Source organism: Rattus norvegicus, chromosome 17, assembly GCF_021556685.1.
Source record: "Rattus norvegicus strain SHRSP/BbbUtx chromosome 17, alternate assembly SHRSP_T2T, whole genome shotgun sequence".
NCBI classification, from domain to species: Eukaryota; Metazoa; Chordata; class Mammalia; order Rodentia; family Muridae; genus Rattus; species Rattus norvegicus.
In genome coordinates, this window is record NC_141550.1 from 11,849,840 (window position 1) to 11,867,423 (window position 17,584).

The 17,584-nt window shown below is 45.0% G+C and overlaps 1 protein-coding gene and 1 long non-coding RNA gene across 6 annotated transcripts in view; one reads left to right on the forward strand and one right to left on the reverse strand.

Moving 5' to 3' along the window:
* Nucleotides 1-453: 453 nt before the first annotated feature.
* On the reverse strand, nucleotides 454-12,547 carry LOC102554241 (uncharacterized). 2 transcript variants are annotated; one of them, NR_190690.1, is given in 5 exon segments: nucleotides 454-1,344; nucleotides 3,994-4,173; nucleotides 6,982-7,097; nucleotides 8,743-8,845; nucleotides 12,431-12,547. It is a non-coding gene; the product is annotated as an uncharacterized LOC102554241 (long non-coding RNA).
* A 45-nt stretch (nucleotides 12,548-12,592) lies between these two features.
* Sptlc1 (serine palmitoyltransferase, long chain base subunit 1) overlaps nucleotides 12,593-17,584 on the forward strand; it is a 39,255-nt gene continuing 34,263 nt past the window's right edge. For 2 of the 4 annotated variants that reach the window (XM_087590967.1, XM_087590969.1), the window contains exons 1-3: nucleotides 12,593-12,906; nucleotides 15,549-15,656; nucleotides 16,223-16,317. Coding sequence is in view for 1 of the 4 variants with exons in the window: in NM_001108406.1 (NP_001101876.1) it covers nucleotides 12,610-12,666; nucleotides 15,549-15,656; nucleotides 16,223-16,317 (260 nt within the window). In the remaining 3 variants the exon portion in view is untranslated. 4 annotated transcript variants of the gene reach the window in all.

The following is a 17,584-nucleotide window of genomic DNA, read 5'->3' on the forward strand; positions in this document are numbered from 1 at the left end:
AATGCATATATACATAATATATGCATACATGTACAATACACATGCATACATACACATACACATACACTCACATATATACATACATATACACATGCACACACATACACACATACATATATACATACATACACATGCATGCATACACACACACACACACACATTACCACTTCTCTGCACTCTGGGGACATAGGTGCCACCAAGACAAAGAGCTCTTGTGAGGCTTATACTTTAAAGATAAAGGATGAGATTGGAGCTGGGGACAGATTTGAAAGATGTTGTGGGCAGATAGTGTTTGAGACAGAGAAGGGACTACAGGGAGAAGAGTGGAGTACATACATATACACACATGCATACATATTACACACACATACATACACATACATACATATACACAGGCATACATATTACACACACATACACACACACATATACATACACACCCACACATGCATATACCAAACATAAAATCCACTTTAATCCAATTCAGTTTAGACTCCGGGTAAAGAATGGGTTTCTGGACTCCATCTGGGAATGGCTAGAACATGAGCTCACAGGACTGGAGAAGGGCTGGAGAAGGGGACAGGGATGAAGGGTTTAGCTCAGGGGACTCTCTCTTGCTCAGCCCTGACCCCTCTTCTTTTGAGCCCTCAGGTCTCTGCCCACTGAGCCAGCAAGAAGGTAACTTAGGCTACATCCTTATTTGTCTCTTTCCTTGGGCAGGTCTGACTGCCTAGACTGTGTCCTTCCAGGTGGGTCCATTTCTTTTTAACCAATCCAGAGCCTCGCCACCAGAGAGATGAAGGGCGAGCTGGAATGCGCTGTCTTAGGAAGCACTTCTCAGAGTCCCTTGGTGCACACTCCAAGAAAGTAAGGCTGAGACAGGCCACTTGACTCACATGGGAACACCAAGGGCAGAATCGGCAGATAGGGAGGTCAAGCCCAAAGGGTTCAGCCGAGGAACATTCATTGTGCCAAGGTGAAATGTGCCAAGGTTTGCAATCTTTTCATTAAATGTGGGCTGTTGTTGTGGAGGAAGAAGGGAGCTGAAATCCTCAGCTTATATTGGAGTCCTTTTGTCTTATCAGTAGTGGGCATGTTTGCTCAGGCTAAGCCTAAGTGCTTTCCCCATCTTCAGTGACTCAAACAAAGTCATCTAAGGCAAGCCATGAGCCATCACTACTGTGGGTTGTGTTGTTTCACCAGGAAGGCATCTTCTCGGAGACAATTCTGGGCTCATGCTCTGAGGTGTTTTAAGGCTCCCAGCCTTTCTGTTCCCATTCAACACAGAGATTTCCTGCCGATGGTAGCTGCTGTTGGTTACTACTGGCAGCTGCTGGCTGCTTCCTGTAGGTTAAACAATTCACAATTTGTCAGCTCTGTTGCACAAGAGGAAAAAGCAAAACCCAGCAGGCTCCCTGTTTAATGTGCAGAGGGGTTTAAAGTAAATTTTGAAGACAGAACCTTGGAGGAGGGCCTGGCTAACTTAGTTCTCCCTCTCCCTGGTCCAGTACCCTGAGGAGAGCATGCACTTAGCACAACGGTAACTCAATTATTTTCTTGTGTCTACTCTAGGCAAGTACCATAGTAGATGAGAGAGAGAGGGAGGGAGGGAGGGAGGGAGGGAGAGAGAGAGAGAGAGAGAGAGAGAGAGAGAGAGAGAGAGAGAGAGAGGAGAGAGAGAATATCAAAGAGAGATGTCTGAGTTAGGGTTTTATTGCTGTGAAGAACCACCATGACCAAGGCAACTCTTCTTATAATGGAAATTTTTAATTGGGGTTAACAAACAGTTTCAGAGATTGAATCCATTATCATCATGGTGATAAGCATGGTGACGTCCAGACAGACTCTCAGTTAAAGATGGAGCTGAGAGTTCCATGGGCAGCAGGAGACTGTTCCACACTGACAAAGCTGGATTAAGAGATTTCCAAGCTGGACCCCATAGAGACACACTTCCTTCAACAAGCCACACCTATTCCAACAAGGACACACCTCCTAATAGTCCTACTCCTTATGGCCAAGCATTCATACACATGAGTCTATGGAGGCCATACCTATTCAAACTGTATGTTGATGTCTATATACAGGTGAGGACTGGCACAAGTTAGATCAAGGCCATGATTGAACAGAAAAGAAAACAAGGCGGGGACAAAGCTTTGGTAAGGCTGGAGAGAAGGAGAAGGAGAAGGAGAAGGAGAAGGAGAAGGAGAAGGAGAAGGAGAAGAAGGAGGAGAAGGAGAATCAAGATGGACACAGAGAAGGATGACCCAGATCTGGGTGGTCTTGAATTGTCACAGTAGTTGGGATGGATTTCTGTAGGCAAATTTATCTTCTCTAGTTATGCAATTTATATCCTTATCAAATGGTTGTGAGTTCATTATGAGGATGTATTGTGGATCGAGAATTTAACATATAAATCTGATTAATGAATTACAGTTTATTGAGTCCTTGTGGGCAGAGTCCGTGGCAGGGAGCCGCAATAGGCCAGCCCATGCTGGACTTCTAGAGCCCTAATTTTACCAGGTACCTGGAACCAGAGAGTTCACAGCTAGCAGAGAGCCTCCGGGAGAGATACTAACCAGAGATAAATTATGGTTAGTTCCATATGGCCCCACGGGTGCTGAAACTAACTCCAGAGACCAGAGTGCCACCGCCTGGGTCAGAGAGTACCTTGGGGCCCAACCTGGAGCTGCTGAGATAAATTAGCACTAATTCCTATAGCCCGACGGAGCCAGAACTAGTGAGAGTGACCACCTGGGTCAGAAAGAACCTAGGAGAGAAGTGTAGAGCAGTACACAAACCACAAGAAATAAAGGGGAAAATGCTAAAGCAAATCTTCCACATTAAGGGTTTTTTATTACCTGAAGATATTCATATTAGACTATCAATAGAATATGGAGAGAAATAAACACAATGCTAAGTGTGTGAACATAGATGTACACCTAGTGTGTGTACCTAGATGTTCACTTAGTGTGTGTACCTGGATATATACACAATCTGTCCTGGGCTCCTGTAGGTCCGTATCTGTGAATTCAACCAGTCTCAGAACAAAACTATTAATAAGACAATTTGCATCTGTATTAAACATGTACAAACTTTTCCCCTACAAATATCCAATAAATAATACAGTCTAGCAACTATGCATACAGCACTTACACAGTCTTAGAAGTAATCCAAAGTGGTTGGAAGTATGGGTCACATGCGCATGGGTTAGCTACAAAACTCTGCCATTCTATATGAAGGGTTTTACTTCCCAATGTTTAGATTTGGGTCTGTATAGGATATCACCCATCCTCAGAGATGCTCAAATCCCTTACAGAAAATGGTAGAGTGTATGCAGTAACTGGCATGCACTTTCCCCATCTGCTTGAAACCCTCTCTGTACAAGTTCAGTTCCAAAGGCTTGTTCACCTTGTGTGACCAGCTATTCCACCCTGTGCCTTGCTGTGGAGGGCACAAGATCCTTGAATTCACAGATAATCCCTGGGGAAATCAGAGATGTTAAACAACATGCAGAGGTATCTTCTCACTGGGGAAAATAAAACAGCTGCATTCCATCCAGAAAGCTGAGTGTGGCTGCTGTTAGTAACAGGGCGACCTCACCCAAATCCCCCAGAACGATTATTCCAGACTCTTCCTCTCCATAACTTTATCTTTAGTGCCCATTTAATGGAACCCATCCTTGGGGGGTGGGGGAAGATGTCACATGTGTTTCATACCCTACTGACCTCTATGCCACCTCTGTCAGAGACCACACTGGATCTAAGTCTTTAAGCTACAGAACCCGTCTTCGTGTCACCTGTAGTTTGCAAAGGAGCTTCTATGCAGTCCCACTTTAAGCTTTACCGTGTCCTGGAATTGAAATGAGTGTTGCCTAGAAACCCTGTTCCCAATTGCAATGTGTTTAGACGCGCGGACAGTAAAGCACCTGGCATCAGACTCCTGATGTTTGAGCCAGCCTGTCTGAGTCAAACCAAACAGAGGTGCAATACTTACCCGTTCGTGGAGCTTTCCCCTGTCAGCCAAAACATCTGCGGGGACTCCTACATATTGTCCTGGAAGACGGTTTCATAAGCAGCTCCATTTTGAGAGTAGAGAATGATTGTACCCCGGGGCAGACAACTAAACAAGGGCATTTGTTCAGCACCGCTCACACGGCTGACCAATGACTTATTCCTGAAAGTACAAGGGACACCGTCCTATCGAATTATTGGGATGAATTGAGACTGCAGGGATCTGTGGACATATTAAAATCATATCAGAGAAGCTAATCCAAAGAACTCATCATACATGCCAGACTTAGGGAAGGGTAACGCCTTCACCCGGATCCTATAAAGTAGTTGATACCTAATGTTGGCCACATACAACCTATAATCTGATACTTGGTGTGTGCACCAAGGACCGACAGGTGACGAAATGTTAACTGTCCCTAGGGCTTCATCTTGGGTCAGATTCCCACTGTTGACATGGCTTCTTGATTGCCATCTGCTGTCCAGCAGCTTGTCCATCTGGACCCAAACCTACGGTTTCCTGCTCTAACTGGGCTTCTCTCTCATCTCCGAAGCTGACTACATTGTTTTTCTTAGACCCTGACTCTCCGTTGGCCTGATCTCTACAGCATCAGCCTCACTCCTGCCACTTGTATACCTGGGTCCATCATCTTATTAGCACAGACTACTTGCATTTCTCTCAACCTGCTTCTTTTATAAATGTTTTTAAGTTTATGTATAACTACCACCACCATCACCACCACCACCACCACCACCACCACCACCACCATCGCCACCATGATGATCAAAGCAAGTACTCTGTGTACAAGTAAGTGCATGTCTGTACCTGGGGAAGCCAGAAAAGGGCATCCGATACCCTGGAACTGGAGTTACAAACAATTAAAGGCTGCCACGTGGATGCTGGGAATCAAACCCAGGTCCTCTGCAAGAGCAGCACATACTCTAAACCACTGAGCCATCTCCAGCGACGTGGTTCACTTCTGAAGCCTCTTGAGCTCTGTTGGGGTCTCTGGTTTATATGTGTTCTGTAAACAGCTTTTATGACTACGTAAACAAACTTCCTGTGTGCTGTTTGATAAGAGAGCCATTATTAGTAGTAAAGATTAGAGTAAACGAATCTAAATTCGCCTCTGCCTGATTACTACAGTCGTCAAAATGCTGCCATTGAAACCATGGGAGCTTATGGATTCATTCTCATTCGACCAATTTGGACACGATAGAGAGATATAGCCATACCCATCTGGGTTTGCGGTACGGTGTGCTCCCAGCAACAGTCCCCGTGGAAAGATGCGAGACGCACTCACCGTACTAGAGTCCGGTTTTCTTCTAGGTTAGAAGACAGGAGAGGGTGTCCTCTCTGGGAATCTCTTCTAGATGTACCTTTGCTTTGGATGGATACACACCAGTCTCTCCCCTCTATCACAGGGTACACTTACCAATAGGTCAAATGAGTCGTGCATGGCGGTTCACATGGCACCATAAGGCTACTTAGAAGTAGACCTGCTTACCCATGGTATTGCTAATACTCAGAGTGCTTTAATTTTTTTTTAATTGGGTCAGGCCTCAAAAGTGGGCCCACTACAAAGGTGGGTAGTGAACAATAACACTGTGCTCTCCGTGTTCAAAAGAGGTTCTCACTTTCTAGATGGATCCTGGTTGTCTCAATTAGGGTTTACTGCTGTGAGCAGACACCATAACCAAGACAACTCTTGTAAGAACAATAGTTAATTGGGGCTGGCTTAAGGATCAGAGGTTCAGTCCGTTATCATTAAGGCAGGAACATGGCAGCATCCAGGCAGGCATGGTGCAGGAGGCTGAGAGTTCTACATCTTCATCTGAAGGCTGCTAGCAGAATACTGACTTCTAGGCAGCTAGGATGAGGGTTTTAAAGCCCACACCCACAATGACACACCTACTTCAACAAGGCCACACCTTCTCCAACAAGGCCACACCAACTCCAACAGGGCCACACCTTCTAATTGTGCCACTCCTTGGGACAAGCATACTGGTTAATCAAATTTCTTGACTTAATACTACATTAACTATAAAGTGGTTACATTTCTAGATTTAAACATTGCTTCTAACACTGCACCCTTTGGTAGATTTTGTATCCAATAAGCAAGGCATTGGGGGAAAGCACATGTCAGAGCATATCACAGGGCTCTTTAGAAACCTCAGCTGCTCTCACCACGTGCTGAGAAAAATCAGAGTTCTCAAGAGGACCCAAAAGCCCCGCAGCCCAGCTTCCCTGTTCGTTCCTCTGTGTTTATTGTCTCCTTCACCTGCCCTGCTTCATCCTCGTCATGTGACTGCCAACTCTCCTCACTTCCTTGGACACTCAAGGAAAGCTCCCACCTTGGTCTTCTCTACCACTCCCTTTCCTACCTGCAAAGTCCACAGAGAAACTAACAAGTCTTTGCGGCTTGTGGTGTAAAAATGGCCGGAAGGTCCACTAGATATCTCTAGGGCTAGCTTGATCACTTCCATCTCTCAGCTTCCCAGAAAGGACTTCTTGATCATCCTGTCTAAAATCATGTGCCCTATAATGCCTCTTAGTTACTGTTCTATTGCATTGAAGAGACACCGTGACCAAGGCAACTCTTGGAAGAGAAAGTGTTTAGTTAGGGGGTTTGCTTATAGTTTCAGGGACTTAGTCCATTATCCTCATGGCAGGGGATACCTTCATACACCAACTTCATCGAGGCCACACCCCCTAATCCTTCTAAAATAGCACCACTCCCTAAGGACTAAGTATTCAAACATATGAACCTATTGGGTCCTTTCTTATTCAAACCACCACAATGACTGCAATTCCTCATTAATGCTTTGTGGTTTTCACTCTAGCATTTCCTGTGACTAAATATATTCTATCATGTTTGTATCCAGGTCCTCTGGGAGAGTATACTGTTCAGGAAGGGCGAGATGCTTGATTCATTGTTTTATTTTCCCCTCCTTTTTTCTTGGGCAGACTTACCGTGGTGCTCAGGATATTGGTGGGTGAATGGCTGGTTTTGTGTGTCAACTTGACACAAACTGGAGTTATCACAGAGAAAGGAGTCTCCCTTGAGGAAATGCTTCGATGAGTCCCAGCTGTAAGGCATGTTCTCAGTTAGTGATCAAGGGGGAAGGGCCCAGCCCATTGTGGGTGGCGCCATCCCTGGGCTGATAGTCCTGGGTTCTACAAGAGAGCAAGCTGAGCAAGCCAGGGGAAGCAAGCCAGTAAGTAACATCCCTCTATGGCCTCTGCATCAGCTCCTGCTTCCTGACCTGCTTGAGTTCCAGTTCTGACTTCCTTTGGTGATGAACAGCAATATGGAAGTGTAAACCCTTTCCTCCCCAACTTGCTTCTTGGCCATGATGTTTTGTGCAGGAACACAAATCCTGACTAAGACAGTTGGGTGGCAAAGGAAGAAGGGGAAGTCATCTTAGCTTTCCTAAGAAATGGAGTGCTATTAAATAAGAGACACCATGGTCTTTCAACAACAACAAAAATATATCTTAAGCCTTTGAAAACTATTTGATGGTTGAGTATCATAACAAAAAAACTGACTAAAAGATAAATTGGAGACTCAACCCAATCGTGTGTGGTACAGAAGAAAGAGACATGGGAACTGAGGTACAGTGTAAACTTGAGAAACATATAAGATAAACTTAGAAGATCTAAAATATTTTAATAGCTATTTTGAAACCGAAGAACAAAAGGTAAACCATGTCTAGGATGTATTAAAAGTGATTCAACGGGGCTGGAGAGATGGCTCAGTGGTTAAGAGCACTGACTGCTCTTCCAGAGATCCTGAGTTCAATTCCCAGCAACCACATGGTGGCTCACAACCATCTGTAATGGGATCTGATGCCCTCTTCTGGCCTGCAGGCATACATGCAGGCAGAAAGCTATATGGTGTATACATAAATATAGTAAATAAATATTTTTTTAAAAAAGAGTAATTCAACAGAGCTGAAGAAAGTTGCATATCTACTCACTATGAACATTCAAACAAGACACAATTCAAAAAACATACATGGTGTAGTTTTAAATTGAATAAAGGATTTTAATAGAGATTCCTTCAGCGAAAATGCACAGGAAAAGATGATCAACGTCAGTAGTAATTATGGAAATGCAATCACAGCCATGACCAACCATGTACAGTCCACTAGGATGCCTGCCACCAGCAGGAGACTCAGTACAGTGTCAGAAAGCAATGTCTGTTGACACATGGGCGTGTACTGTAGATGCTGAAATATTCTAAGAACTCACTTAAGAGATGTCAGTGAGTTTCAGCATTTCACAAACTATCAACCATTTGCTAAAGTGTTTAAGCATACTGTTTTCAACTTATTTCTTGCCACAGGCTTTATATAGGTTTAGTTGTAAAAAGCAGTATTTCAATTAAGTGAGTCAAATACATACATTAGATCTGAGAAGAAACACATGGCATATGTAACACACATGCACCTCAAATGCTGCAAATGCTGGGGGGATGAAAAATGGTCCAGTAACTTAAAAAACGTTTGCATTTCATTAGAATGCAAATACAGAGTTTCCACAGGAACCACTGATTTTACTTCTACAACATTTGCAATGAATGGACTTTGCCTTATAAGACAGAAATGGTTCTTTGAGGACCAGGATAGGATGCTACCACATGTTGAGCTGTCTTGTTGACGAGGAGTGAGCTTGTGGTGGTTAATGTACATTGTCAACCGCAGTGGACTTAGAATCACCTAGGACACATACCTGGGTGGGAGTGGATAAGAGGTCATTTCCAGAGGAGTTTATGTGAGACAGGAGGAGCCACCATGAGTGCTGGCAACACCATTCTGTGAGCTAGGATCCTGAACTGAATAGAAAGAGACAGAGGAGAAAGCAGCGTTTATCTCTGCTTCCTGACTGTGAACACAATGTTACCTGCCCCCTTGGCTGCCATGCTCTCCCTCCCCTCCATGTGGAGCTGTGAGCCAAGATAAGCCCACCCCTCCTCAAACTGCTTCTGCCAGGTACTTGGGCACAGCATGTTGAAAGTAACTAGCATATCTACTAAGGAAGAAATACCTTTGTACTAAGGCACAGTGAATAATATGGTTTGCTCTGTCCTAAGGTGTTTCCCTATCAATGTGAGTCTGACCGGATCTCTAGCACTGGAGAATGTGGGTCTCTCACTCTTGTGGATTGTTGGCCAATGCGGTCCACAAGGGCAGTGGGAGACATCGAACAGGGGCTCTGAAAGCCCTGTGAGTACATGTGTGAGTATGTATGATGAATGACCACACCCAGACCTCTTGTCAGGAGGCAGATCAACTTTACTTAGGGTGATCGAAGGCTTATAAAGTTTGGGGAGACTGAAGGCAGGATGAACAAAGTTGACTGACTGGGGGATTGGGGTGCCTGGACTGCCTCATTAGCATGGGGAAGCATTTCAGGAATCTCAGGTGCTGGCTGAACAGGTTTTGTGAGGAGAAAGGAAATTGATTCTATGAACTAACTGAGACTACCTGAAATTCCTTAGGTAGAGGCGAGCATGGGGGCTTAGAAAACCCCAGAGAAGGTCAGAGAAAGAGAAAGTCTGCTAACAGAGTAAGGCCTCCATTGTGCACCAAGCCCTAGAAGACTCTCTGGTCAATGGTAGACTGCAACCTGAATTAGCAGTTTTCCCACAGGAGAAGACAAAGAAAGACAGCACACAGATGGATGAATAGCCACGTTTGTGGGTCGCCAACATGGCTTGGTGGATAAGCCTAAAGACCAGCAGTGAATTCTTGGGTCCCACATAGTAGGAGAAAACAGAAAGCTGAATGAACCCATGATACACGCATGCACGCTCACACATACATGCACTCACACACACACAAGACAGGCTGGGGGATTTTTTTGTTTTTGTTGTTTTTTTTTTAAGATTGATTTATTTATTTATTATATATAAGTACACTGTCTGTAGCTGTCTTCAGACACACCAGAAGAGGACACCAGAACTCATTACAGATGGTTGTGAGTCACCATGTGGTTGCTGGGATTTGAACTCAGGACCTCTGGCAGAGCAGTCAGTGCTCTTAACCACTGAGCCATCTCTCTAGCCCGCTGGGGGGGTGTTTTAAAAATTCAAAACATCTAGTGGGCTGTGGTACAATTTGGTTGGTAGAGTGCTTGCCTAGCATTCACAAAGCCCTGGGTTTGATCCAGGCAGGTGGGTTCCAGCACTGAAGAGGCAGAGACGGAAAGTGTGGGGATCTAAGGTCATCCTTGGTTACATGCACATAAGAGCAAAGAGGTGAAAGCCATCTACCTTTTGCTCATAAACACAAGACCAAAGAAAGAAAACATGGTGTATAGGTAAGGACCCCGGCCTATAAAAATAAGGGATCCTGTTATATTCTCTAGTATAGTTGAAATTGGCATTATTCTAAGTGTAATAAGACAGTTATAAGACAAAGATACTACGCAATCCCAGGTATGAGATGGCTAACTAAATTCTTAAGAGAATAAAGCAGGGTGATGGCTGCCTGGGACCAGGAGGAAGGGGGCCTCTCTGGGTCTCTTTTCTAAAAGAGTGTTGTACCCTCAGGGTCTATTCACTTCCCAAAGCCCCAAACTCCTAACATTACCTGCCCTCCCTCCTCCATTCGCTCCCCACAGGCTAATTTATAAAGCTAGGAAATTGAACTTCCATAATTCAAGGAACTAGAAAGTCCAGTTTGGTGGTAGGACCTGGTGAGAGCCTTCCAACTGTGTCATCCTACTGTGCCAGAGGCCATCACATGACAAGTGAGAGCACAGAAGAACTGGCGAACAGAACAAAGCCACACTGTGATAGCTAACCTGCTCTCACAGCAATTGTACTAATCCACTCATGAGGACGGAGCCTTCTTGCAGAACACTGTTGTAAAGGCCCTAACTCCTAATATCTTAACAATGTCAGTTGTGAGTTTTAGAGGGGACATTCAAGCAATAGCCTCGATGCGCTGACATCGGGTTTTCAACGCAAGAGCTTCAGGAGATACAAATGTTTACTCTCCTGCATATCGAACCGAAGCCTGGCATCTAGAACATTACAAGGGAGTCTCAAAATGGAGCAGCCGAAACAGAAATAATCCAATTGGAGAATGGAGAAAAGACGAACACACTTTTCACCAAAGAGCTTTACTTGGTGGCTGGGGTTATTACAGAGGAGATGAAGGTTGAATTCCCAGTACCTACACAGCTCATAGCCCTGTGGAGCTTCAGTTCCAGGGAGTCTGACGCCCTCTTCTGGATTCCACATGTACCAGGCACCAGTGGTACCCACACATACATTCAGGCAAACCACTTGCACACATAAAATTTTTTTTTTAAAAAGAAAAAAGAAAGGAAGGAAGGAAAAGAACAGAAAAGGGAAAAAAAAACCAAAAGCTTTATTTGATGTCAAATAAACTTATAAAGAAGTTTCAGTTCTCAGTTGGGTTAAATTTGTTAGTTTTTAATCACTAATTAAAAACTAACAAATTTAACCAAAATGAGATATAAACACACACTTGTAAGAATGGTCAACGTTTTTAAAAGTGATAAATCCTGGTGAGGGTGGAGAGAAATTGAGTGTTGTTGCTAAATACAAAACTGGTAGAGTCATTGTGGGAGACAGATGGAATATTTGTGTGGGTGTGTACATATGGAGACCTGAGGACAGTCTTAGATGTACTTCTTCAAGAGCCATGCACCTTGTTTGTTGAGACAGGGGCTATCACTGGCCTGAAACTCAAGTGGGCTAGAGTAGCTGGTCCAGAGAACCCCAGGGATTTGTTTTCCCCACCTCCCCAGTACTATATGCAAGGTTGCTAGGGATTGAGCTCTGGCCCTCGTTACTGACTGAACTCTCTCTCCAGACCCAGTTTACTTCTTTCCCTACTCCCTTTAAAAAGTAAAATTGCTAAGCCAATGGTACTTCTGGACAAGTCTCAGGTAACGCAAATTGGTGTGCACATAAAATTTGTTACCTAAATGCTTTTAGCAGCTTCTTGACCATACTTCGCCATGAGAAAAACCAGACATACACTATTTAAATACCACTCCCTGACTGATCTGAGGAGCAAACTTCATAAATTTCTGTGTCTATTTTTTTTATAATGCTGCCTGACTAGACTGCTTGTTATTTAAAAGGGAAGGATGAATTTCCTTCATGTTTTATGTTTTCAGTTTGTATGTGTTTGTGTTTTGAGACAGGGTCTCTCTCTGTGTAGCCCTGGCTGGTTTGTAATTGGCTATGTGAAGGAGGCTAGCCTAGACTGAACTCAGGAGATCCGCCTTCTTCTGCCCCCAAATAGGACTTAAGGCCTGTAACACCACGCCCGGCCTAATTTCGTTCATCTTAATGACCCTGGGCCCGGCTGACTGCCCAGGACAAAGGGTGCGGGTTACTTCCCTCAATACAAAGTCCATCGGGTGTCGCTACACAAACCTCAAGGGTTCCGAACTTCCGTCTTCACGAGCCGGTCCACGCGCAACGAACAAGCGCGAGGAGGCCCGGCCCTATTTCCGGCAGTACCGCCCCCCCCCCGAGTCTCAAGGCGTCATTAGTCCGCGCCGCGCAATATTTGACGCGCTGTGACCCGCCTGCCGGAAGTCGGGTGGCTGACCATGGCGACGGTGGCGGAGCAGTGGGTGCTGGTGGAGATGGTGCAGGCGCTGTACGAGGTGCGTTCGCCACCGGAGCCTCCCGTGAGCCTGCGGGCCGAGGTCTAGAGACCTGCTCCAGGGATCCGCGGTGCTTTCTCCTCCCCCGAAGCACAGCGGACCGGGCCTTGGCTGTACCTGCCTCCTGGAGCCCGGCAGGGTCTCAGGAAAGCAACTCTTGGGAGGGGTGCCGAGGACAAACCTCAGAACCACAGTTGGAACTGATGGCGAGACGGAGTTAATGGGAGTGGGAAATCTTAGGTGTGAGAATGTCTTATCTTTTGTGAACTTTACCCAGGGCACGGAGAGAGTAGTTTAGAAAAGCAAAATAATTGGGAGTTGGTGAATATGGAGTAGCCTATCTATCCTCTGCCCACAATTTCTGTGTTATAAACATGTAACTTTTTGAACGGCCTTTAAAGAACAGTTGAAGGGTTTGGTTGGTTTTATTCAGCTATGTAAGACAATATGAAATCCAAATGCCGGTCTTGGGGGAGTGCTGGTTTATTGGACAACTGAGGTTTCTTGCTGTATCCTATAAAACGTATCTGTGTCATCTGTCTCAGGGGCTGTTCAGTTCAGCAGTCGCCACGTGTGGTAATGAATTTGTAATTGCACTTTAATGTAAATGTCGTTCGTATTGGACCACACAGATCCAAAACTTGGAGACCATACTGTAAGCGAGCCGATTGATCACAGTGCATAGAGAAGTCACGTTAATTGAAAGTGAATTTCAGTTCTCTTGCTAACATTCGAAAAATTGTTGCTTACTGGAACTGTTAATGATAATGTTCCGTTATAGAGGCTACCTGAAATTTCTTCGTGAAGAACATTCGAGAGAGAGCACACTTGATTTTCCTATTCTAATCTGAGGTCCAATATCGCACTAGTTATAGCTACTAAGTTACTCGAATTGATTGTTTTTTTTTAAAAGAAGTTAGTAGCTTTTTGTTGGACAATGTGACTTCTTAATCCCCAAGAGAGACCAGCACAGACTTGGGAGAATTTTTGGTGCATCACATTTCCTGAGGAGAGAAAGCAAGAAAAACAAACAAACAAACAAACAAGAAACAAAACCAAACCCAATGCTGTTTCTGATGGTTATTCCCCAGACTGGTAGTTTTTTCATCTAAGGGTAATTTCTTTGTGGGGCTGAACAGATGAAATCATGCAGTTACTGAGAAGATCAAGATTAGCTGGAGTTATTTCTAAGCCCATTTTAAGGGGGTGGGACAGCAAAAATTTTAAGTCATATTAAAGAGAGATTTCTGTTCCTGTGCTCAGTCTCTGTGTATCTTGTACAATTTGATGTTTGTATAGTAGCCCCGAAAAGTAAAGATCTGTGTGCGCATGTGCGATCTATATAGTTTTAGAGGTATTTTCACACTGACTTGGAGGTTCATCTGTGAATTTGTCAGCAGTTTCCGGGTCTCTACACCCTATGTATGTTTCTGTTTGTTTGGTTTAAGCTGTGGTGAAATACCATCATTCGTGCTTCATTGTTAATCTGATTCTGTTTCTCAGTTTGTAAGTACACGTCTACATTTTGAGATAAAATCTCGCAGTGTAGCCTGGGCTCTCCTCGAACTCAAAATGCCCCTGGAGTTTCAGGCACACCCCACCATGCCTAACTTTTAAATGCCTGGGCTTGCTGGGTATGGTGGCTCATTCCTTTAGTCCCAGCGCTCCTGATCTGCAGAGTGAGTTCCAGGCCAGCCAGGACTGCATAGTGAGACCTGTCTCAAAAACAAAACAAACCAACAAAGGCCTAGGTTTGTATTTTGTTTCCTTTGTTGCTGTTTGATAGAGATAGGGTCCAAATACGGCAGCCATCCTGGCCTTAAACTCAAAAGATCGGCCTCCCTGTGTTTCCCAAGAGATTAAAGGGATACGCAATTAAAGGGATGCACCACCATATCCACCTTGACATAGCTGTTTTAAAGGATTTTTCTGCTGATAACCCACCGGGATAGAGTATCTAGCACTAACTGACTGAAGTGTCAGTTGGTATCGAGGTTCTACTGTGTAAACCCAGCCAGGCCTCTACCCTGCAAATGTGTAGGAGACAAGATGCTAGAACAACTAAGAGACCATCTCAGCAGGTAAAAGCGCTTACAGCTCCATCAGAGGGTCTGGATTCAATTCCCAGCACCCACATGGTAGCTCACAGCCATTTGTAACCATTTCCAGGGGAATCTTATTCAGGTCTCTGCAGGTATGAGGCACCCATAGGTACACAGACATACAGACAGACAGAATGCCATACACCTAAAAAATACATTAATAACTTCAAATGAAAATAAAGCTATCTTCATGCCTCTTGGAATGGAACAGGTTGGCATTCTTTGAGCAACTTAGAGAATGGAGAACTGAGTTCCTTTAAGCATTTGTTACTGCCACCTCACCCACACTGCATTGTCTGAGATTTAAGGAGATTTAGCTGGGTATGGGAAATACAGTGAAGCATGCAAAACTCCGAGACTTATGGAAGCTGGTTTCTCTATGACTTAGTTAACTTATCTGCGGGTGGCCTGAGGTGCAGCTGTGCGTTCAGGTGTCCATGGGCAGGCTGAGGTAGCAGAGGTGCGTTCAGGTGTGTACTGTTCTCTTACAGTCATTTCCTGCCAAAGTTTAAATTACCTGAAAGATTAGAGAGCGTTGTAAGTGTGGTGATTGTGTGTCAGGCCTTTTTAGTTTCCATTAATGGGAGTTTTTAAAGCTGACCATGTTAGGGGGTTTCATATGCTGGAATGATTGCCGGTTAAGATGGGAAAAGCATGGAGATCCCCTGAGGAAGCCCTGGTGGAATGTGAGAATCAGTAGAGGCAGCACTGTGGTAGGCCCTAGTCCCTGCAGGCTTTGACATGGCTCCTTTGGTTTCTTTACTTTGTCCTCCCGTGCAGGCTCCAGCATACCATCTAATTCTGGAAGGAATCCTCATACTTTGGATAATCAGACTCGTTTTCTCTAAAACTTACAAGTTGCAGGAGCGTTCTGACCTTACAGCCAAGGTAAGAAATGAAGCTCGTTTCACTCGAGGTGTATGGAAGCTACATCTAAAACAGAATGAAACTTGGCCCCGCAGTGTGTGTCAAAATGCCTCATAAAGGGAGAGCAGGGGGTCGGAAGCATCAGAATAGACACAGTGTGAGGAAAGCGTGGTAAAGCCATTCTGGAGAAGTCAGCAGCCTGCTCGGGTGGTGCAAGGTGCAGATGGCACAGCTGCTGTATGTACTTCAGTGTCCACACACAGGCTATGTGAGTTGTCCCTGAGACCCAGAGGAGAGTTCTCCATATGTCCTCAGAAAGGAGGTTCAGAGTTGGAAATAATCTTACCTACCCACGTCTGAAGTGTTTGGCAGGGAAGAGGAAATCCTGAGCTTAGAAATAAAATTTTTAAGTTGTCATGTGACCCACAGACTGCTTGGAAATGAGATTTGAGCTGTAATAAGGGAAGGTGAGGGAGGTGAGTACCCTGGACCCAGGAAGGATGGCAGAGAGGTTTGTGTGCACTGTTGAATGTGGCAGTGTGCGATGACCCATGCTGGGCTGCACGCTGACGCCCGTTCTTCTGTAGGAAAAGGAAGAACTGATTGAAGAATGGCAGCCAGAGCCCCTCGTCCCCCCGGTCTCCAGGAACCATCCTGCTCTCAACTACAACATCGTCTCCGGGTGACTGGCCTGCTTCATTCTGTTTGCAAAGCCTGGGAAATGTGTGGTATCCCTGTTAAATGAACAGGTTGCTTTGAGTAACCACTATACTTTTCAAAATTTTCCAGGGATGGTCTGGGAAATCTTTTAAACTCTAATTTGGACTTATCTTTTTGTTTTCTTTAAAAAGCAAATTTTTCTTCCCCTAACTTGTACTCTTGTTTCTTGGTTCCCCCTTGTTCTGAGTTTTATTTTATGACTGGTGGTGGGACTAAATACTGGCTATAAATACACCAGTGCTCGTGCTACCCGACCACAGCATTCTCTATCAGGTCAGGTCCTTGTACCGATTAGGGACAGGTAGGCTAGAGCAGGTACAGCTTGCGGTGGCCCTCAACTTTGTCTCAGCACCCAGGGAACCTGCAGCAGGATCCCTGATGCTGCATGCCCAGCCCTGTTCCCCTGTTCCCTGCTAATTCTGACTCTGGCCATCGTAGAGGCTGGTGCTGTGCGGCCATGTTCTCTCTCTCCTGCACAGTGTCCTTGGTTTACTTGTTGGTTCTCTGTGGCAGTCTGCAGTTCATGTACATCTTTCTCCAGGACTGTTCCTCTCCTCTGTTCACTCGTGTTAGCCAGTAGGGTTTTCTTTTCTTTTTTTTCTAGAACCTTCTGTCCTTCTCCAGTCCTGCCACTCAGAACTTCCTTGTAATCTTGTCTGTTGGCTTGAAAAATTGATCTCTCTCCTATATTGGCCTGTCTGTCCCTGTCTGTCTGTCTGTCCCCCCCCCAAGTGTATAGGCAGGTACATACATCTAAATGTGGGCACATATGCAAATGTTTGTAGGCCCGTGGCCTAATGTCTTTCTCCACCACTCTTTGCCTTATTCCCTCAAGACAGTGTCTCACTGAATGTAAAGCTGCCATTGGTTTTTGACTAGGCTGCCTGACCAGCGATTCTCCTGCCTGCGCAAAACCCAGCACAGCTATTGTAAGCCTCTCTTTACTCTTCTCCTCTATGTTATTAGAGGACAGACAGGCAGACAGACTCCTGAGGATCTGGAACATGTCTCATGCTTATCTTTAAATGTGTTTATTTCACACATGTACACTCTGCTGACCCTCACCCTCCACTCATTTTTTTCAACAATTTTTATTAAGACCAAGAGATCAGGTCAGGCCTGGGGGCATAGGAATCCCAGCTCTTCAGGATCTCATGCTCAAGCCCTCCCTGGGCTATAGAGTGAGTTCAAAGCAGCCGTCTTCAAAGGAAGCTTGAAAACACACTGCT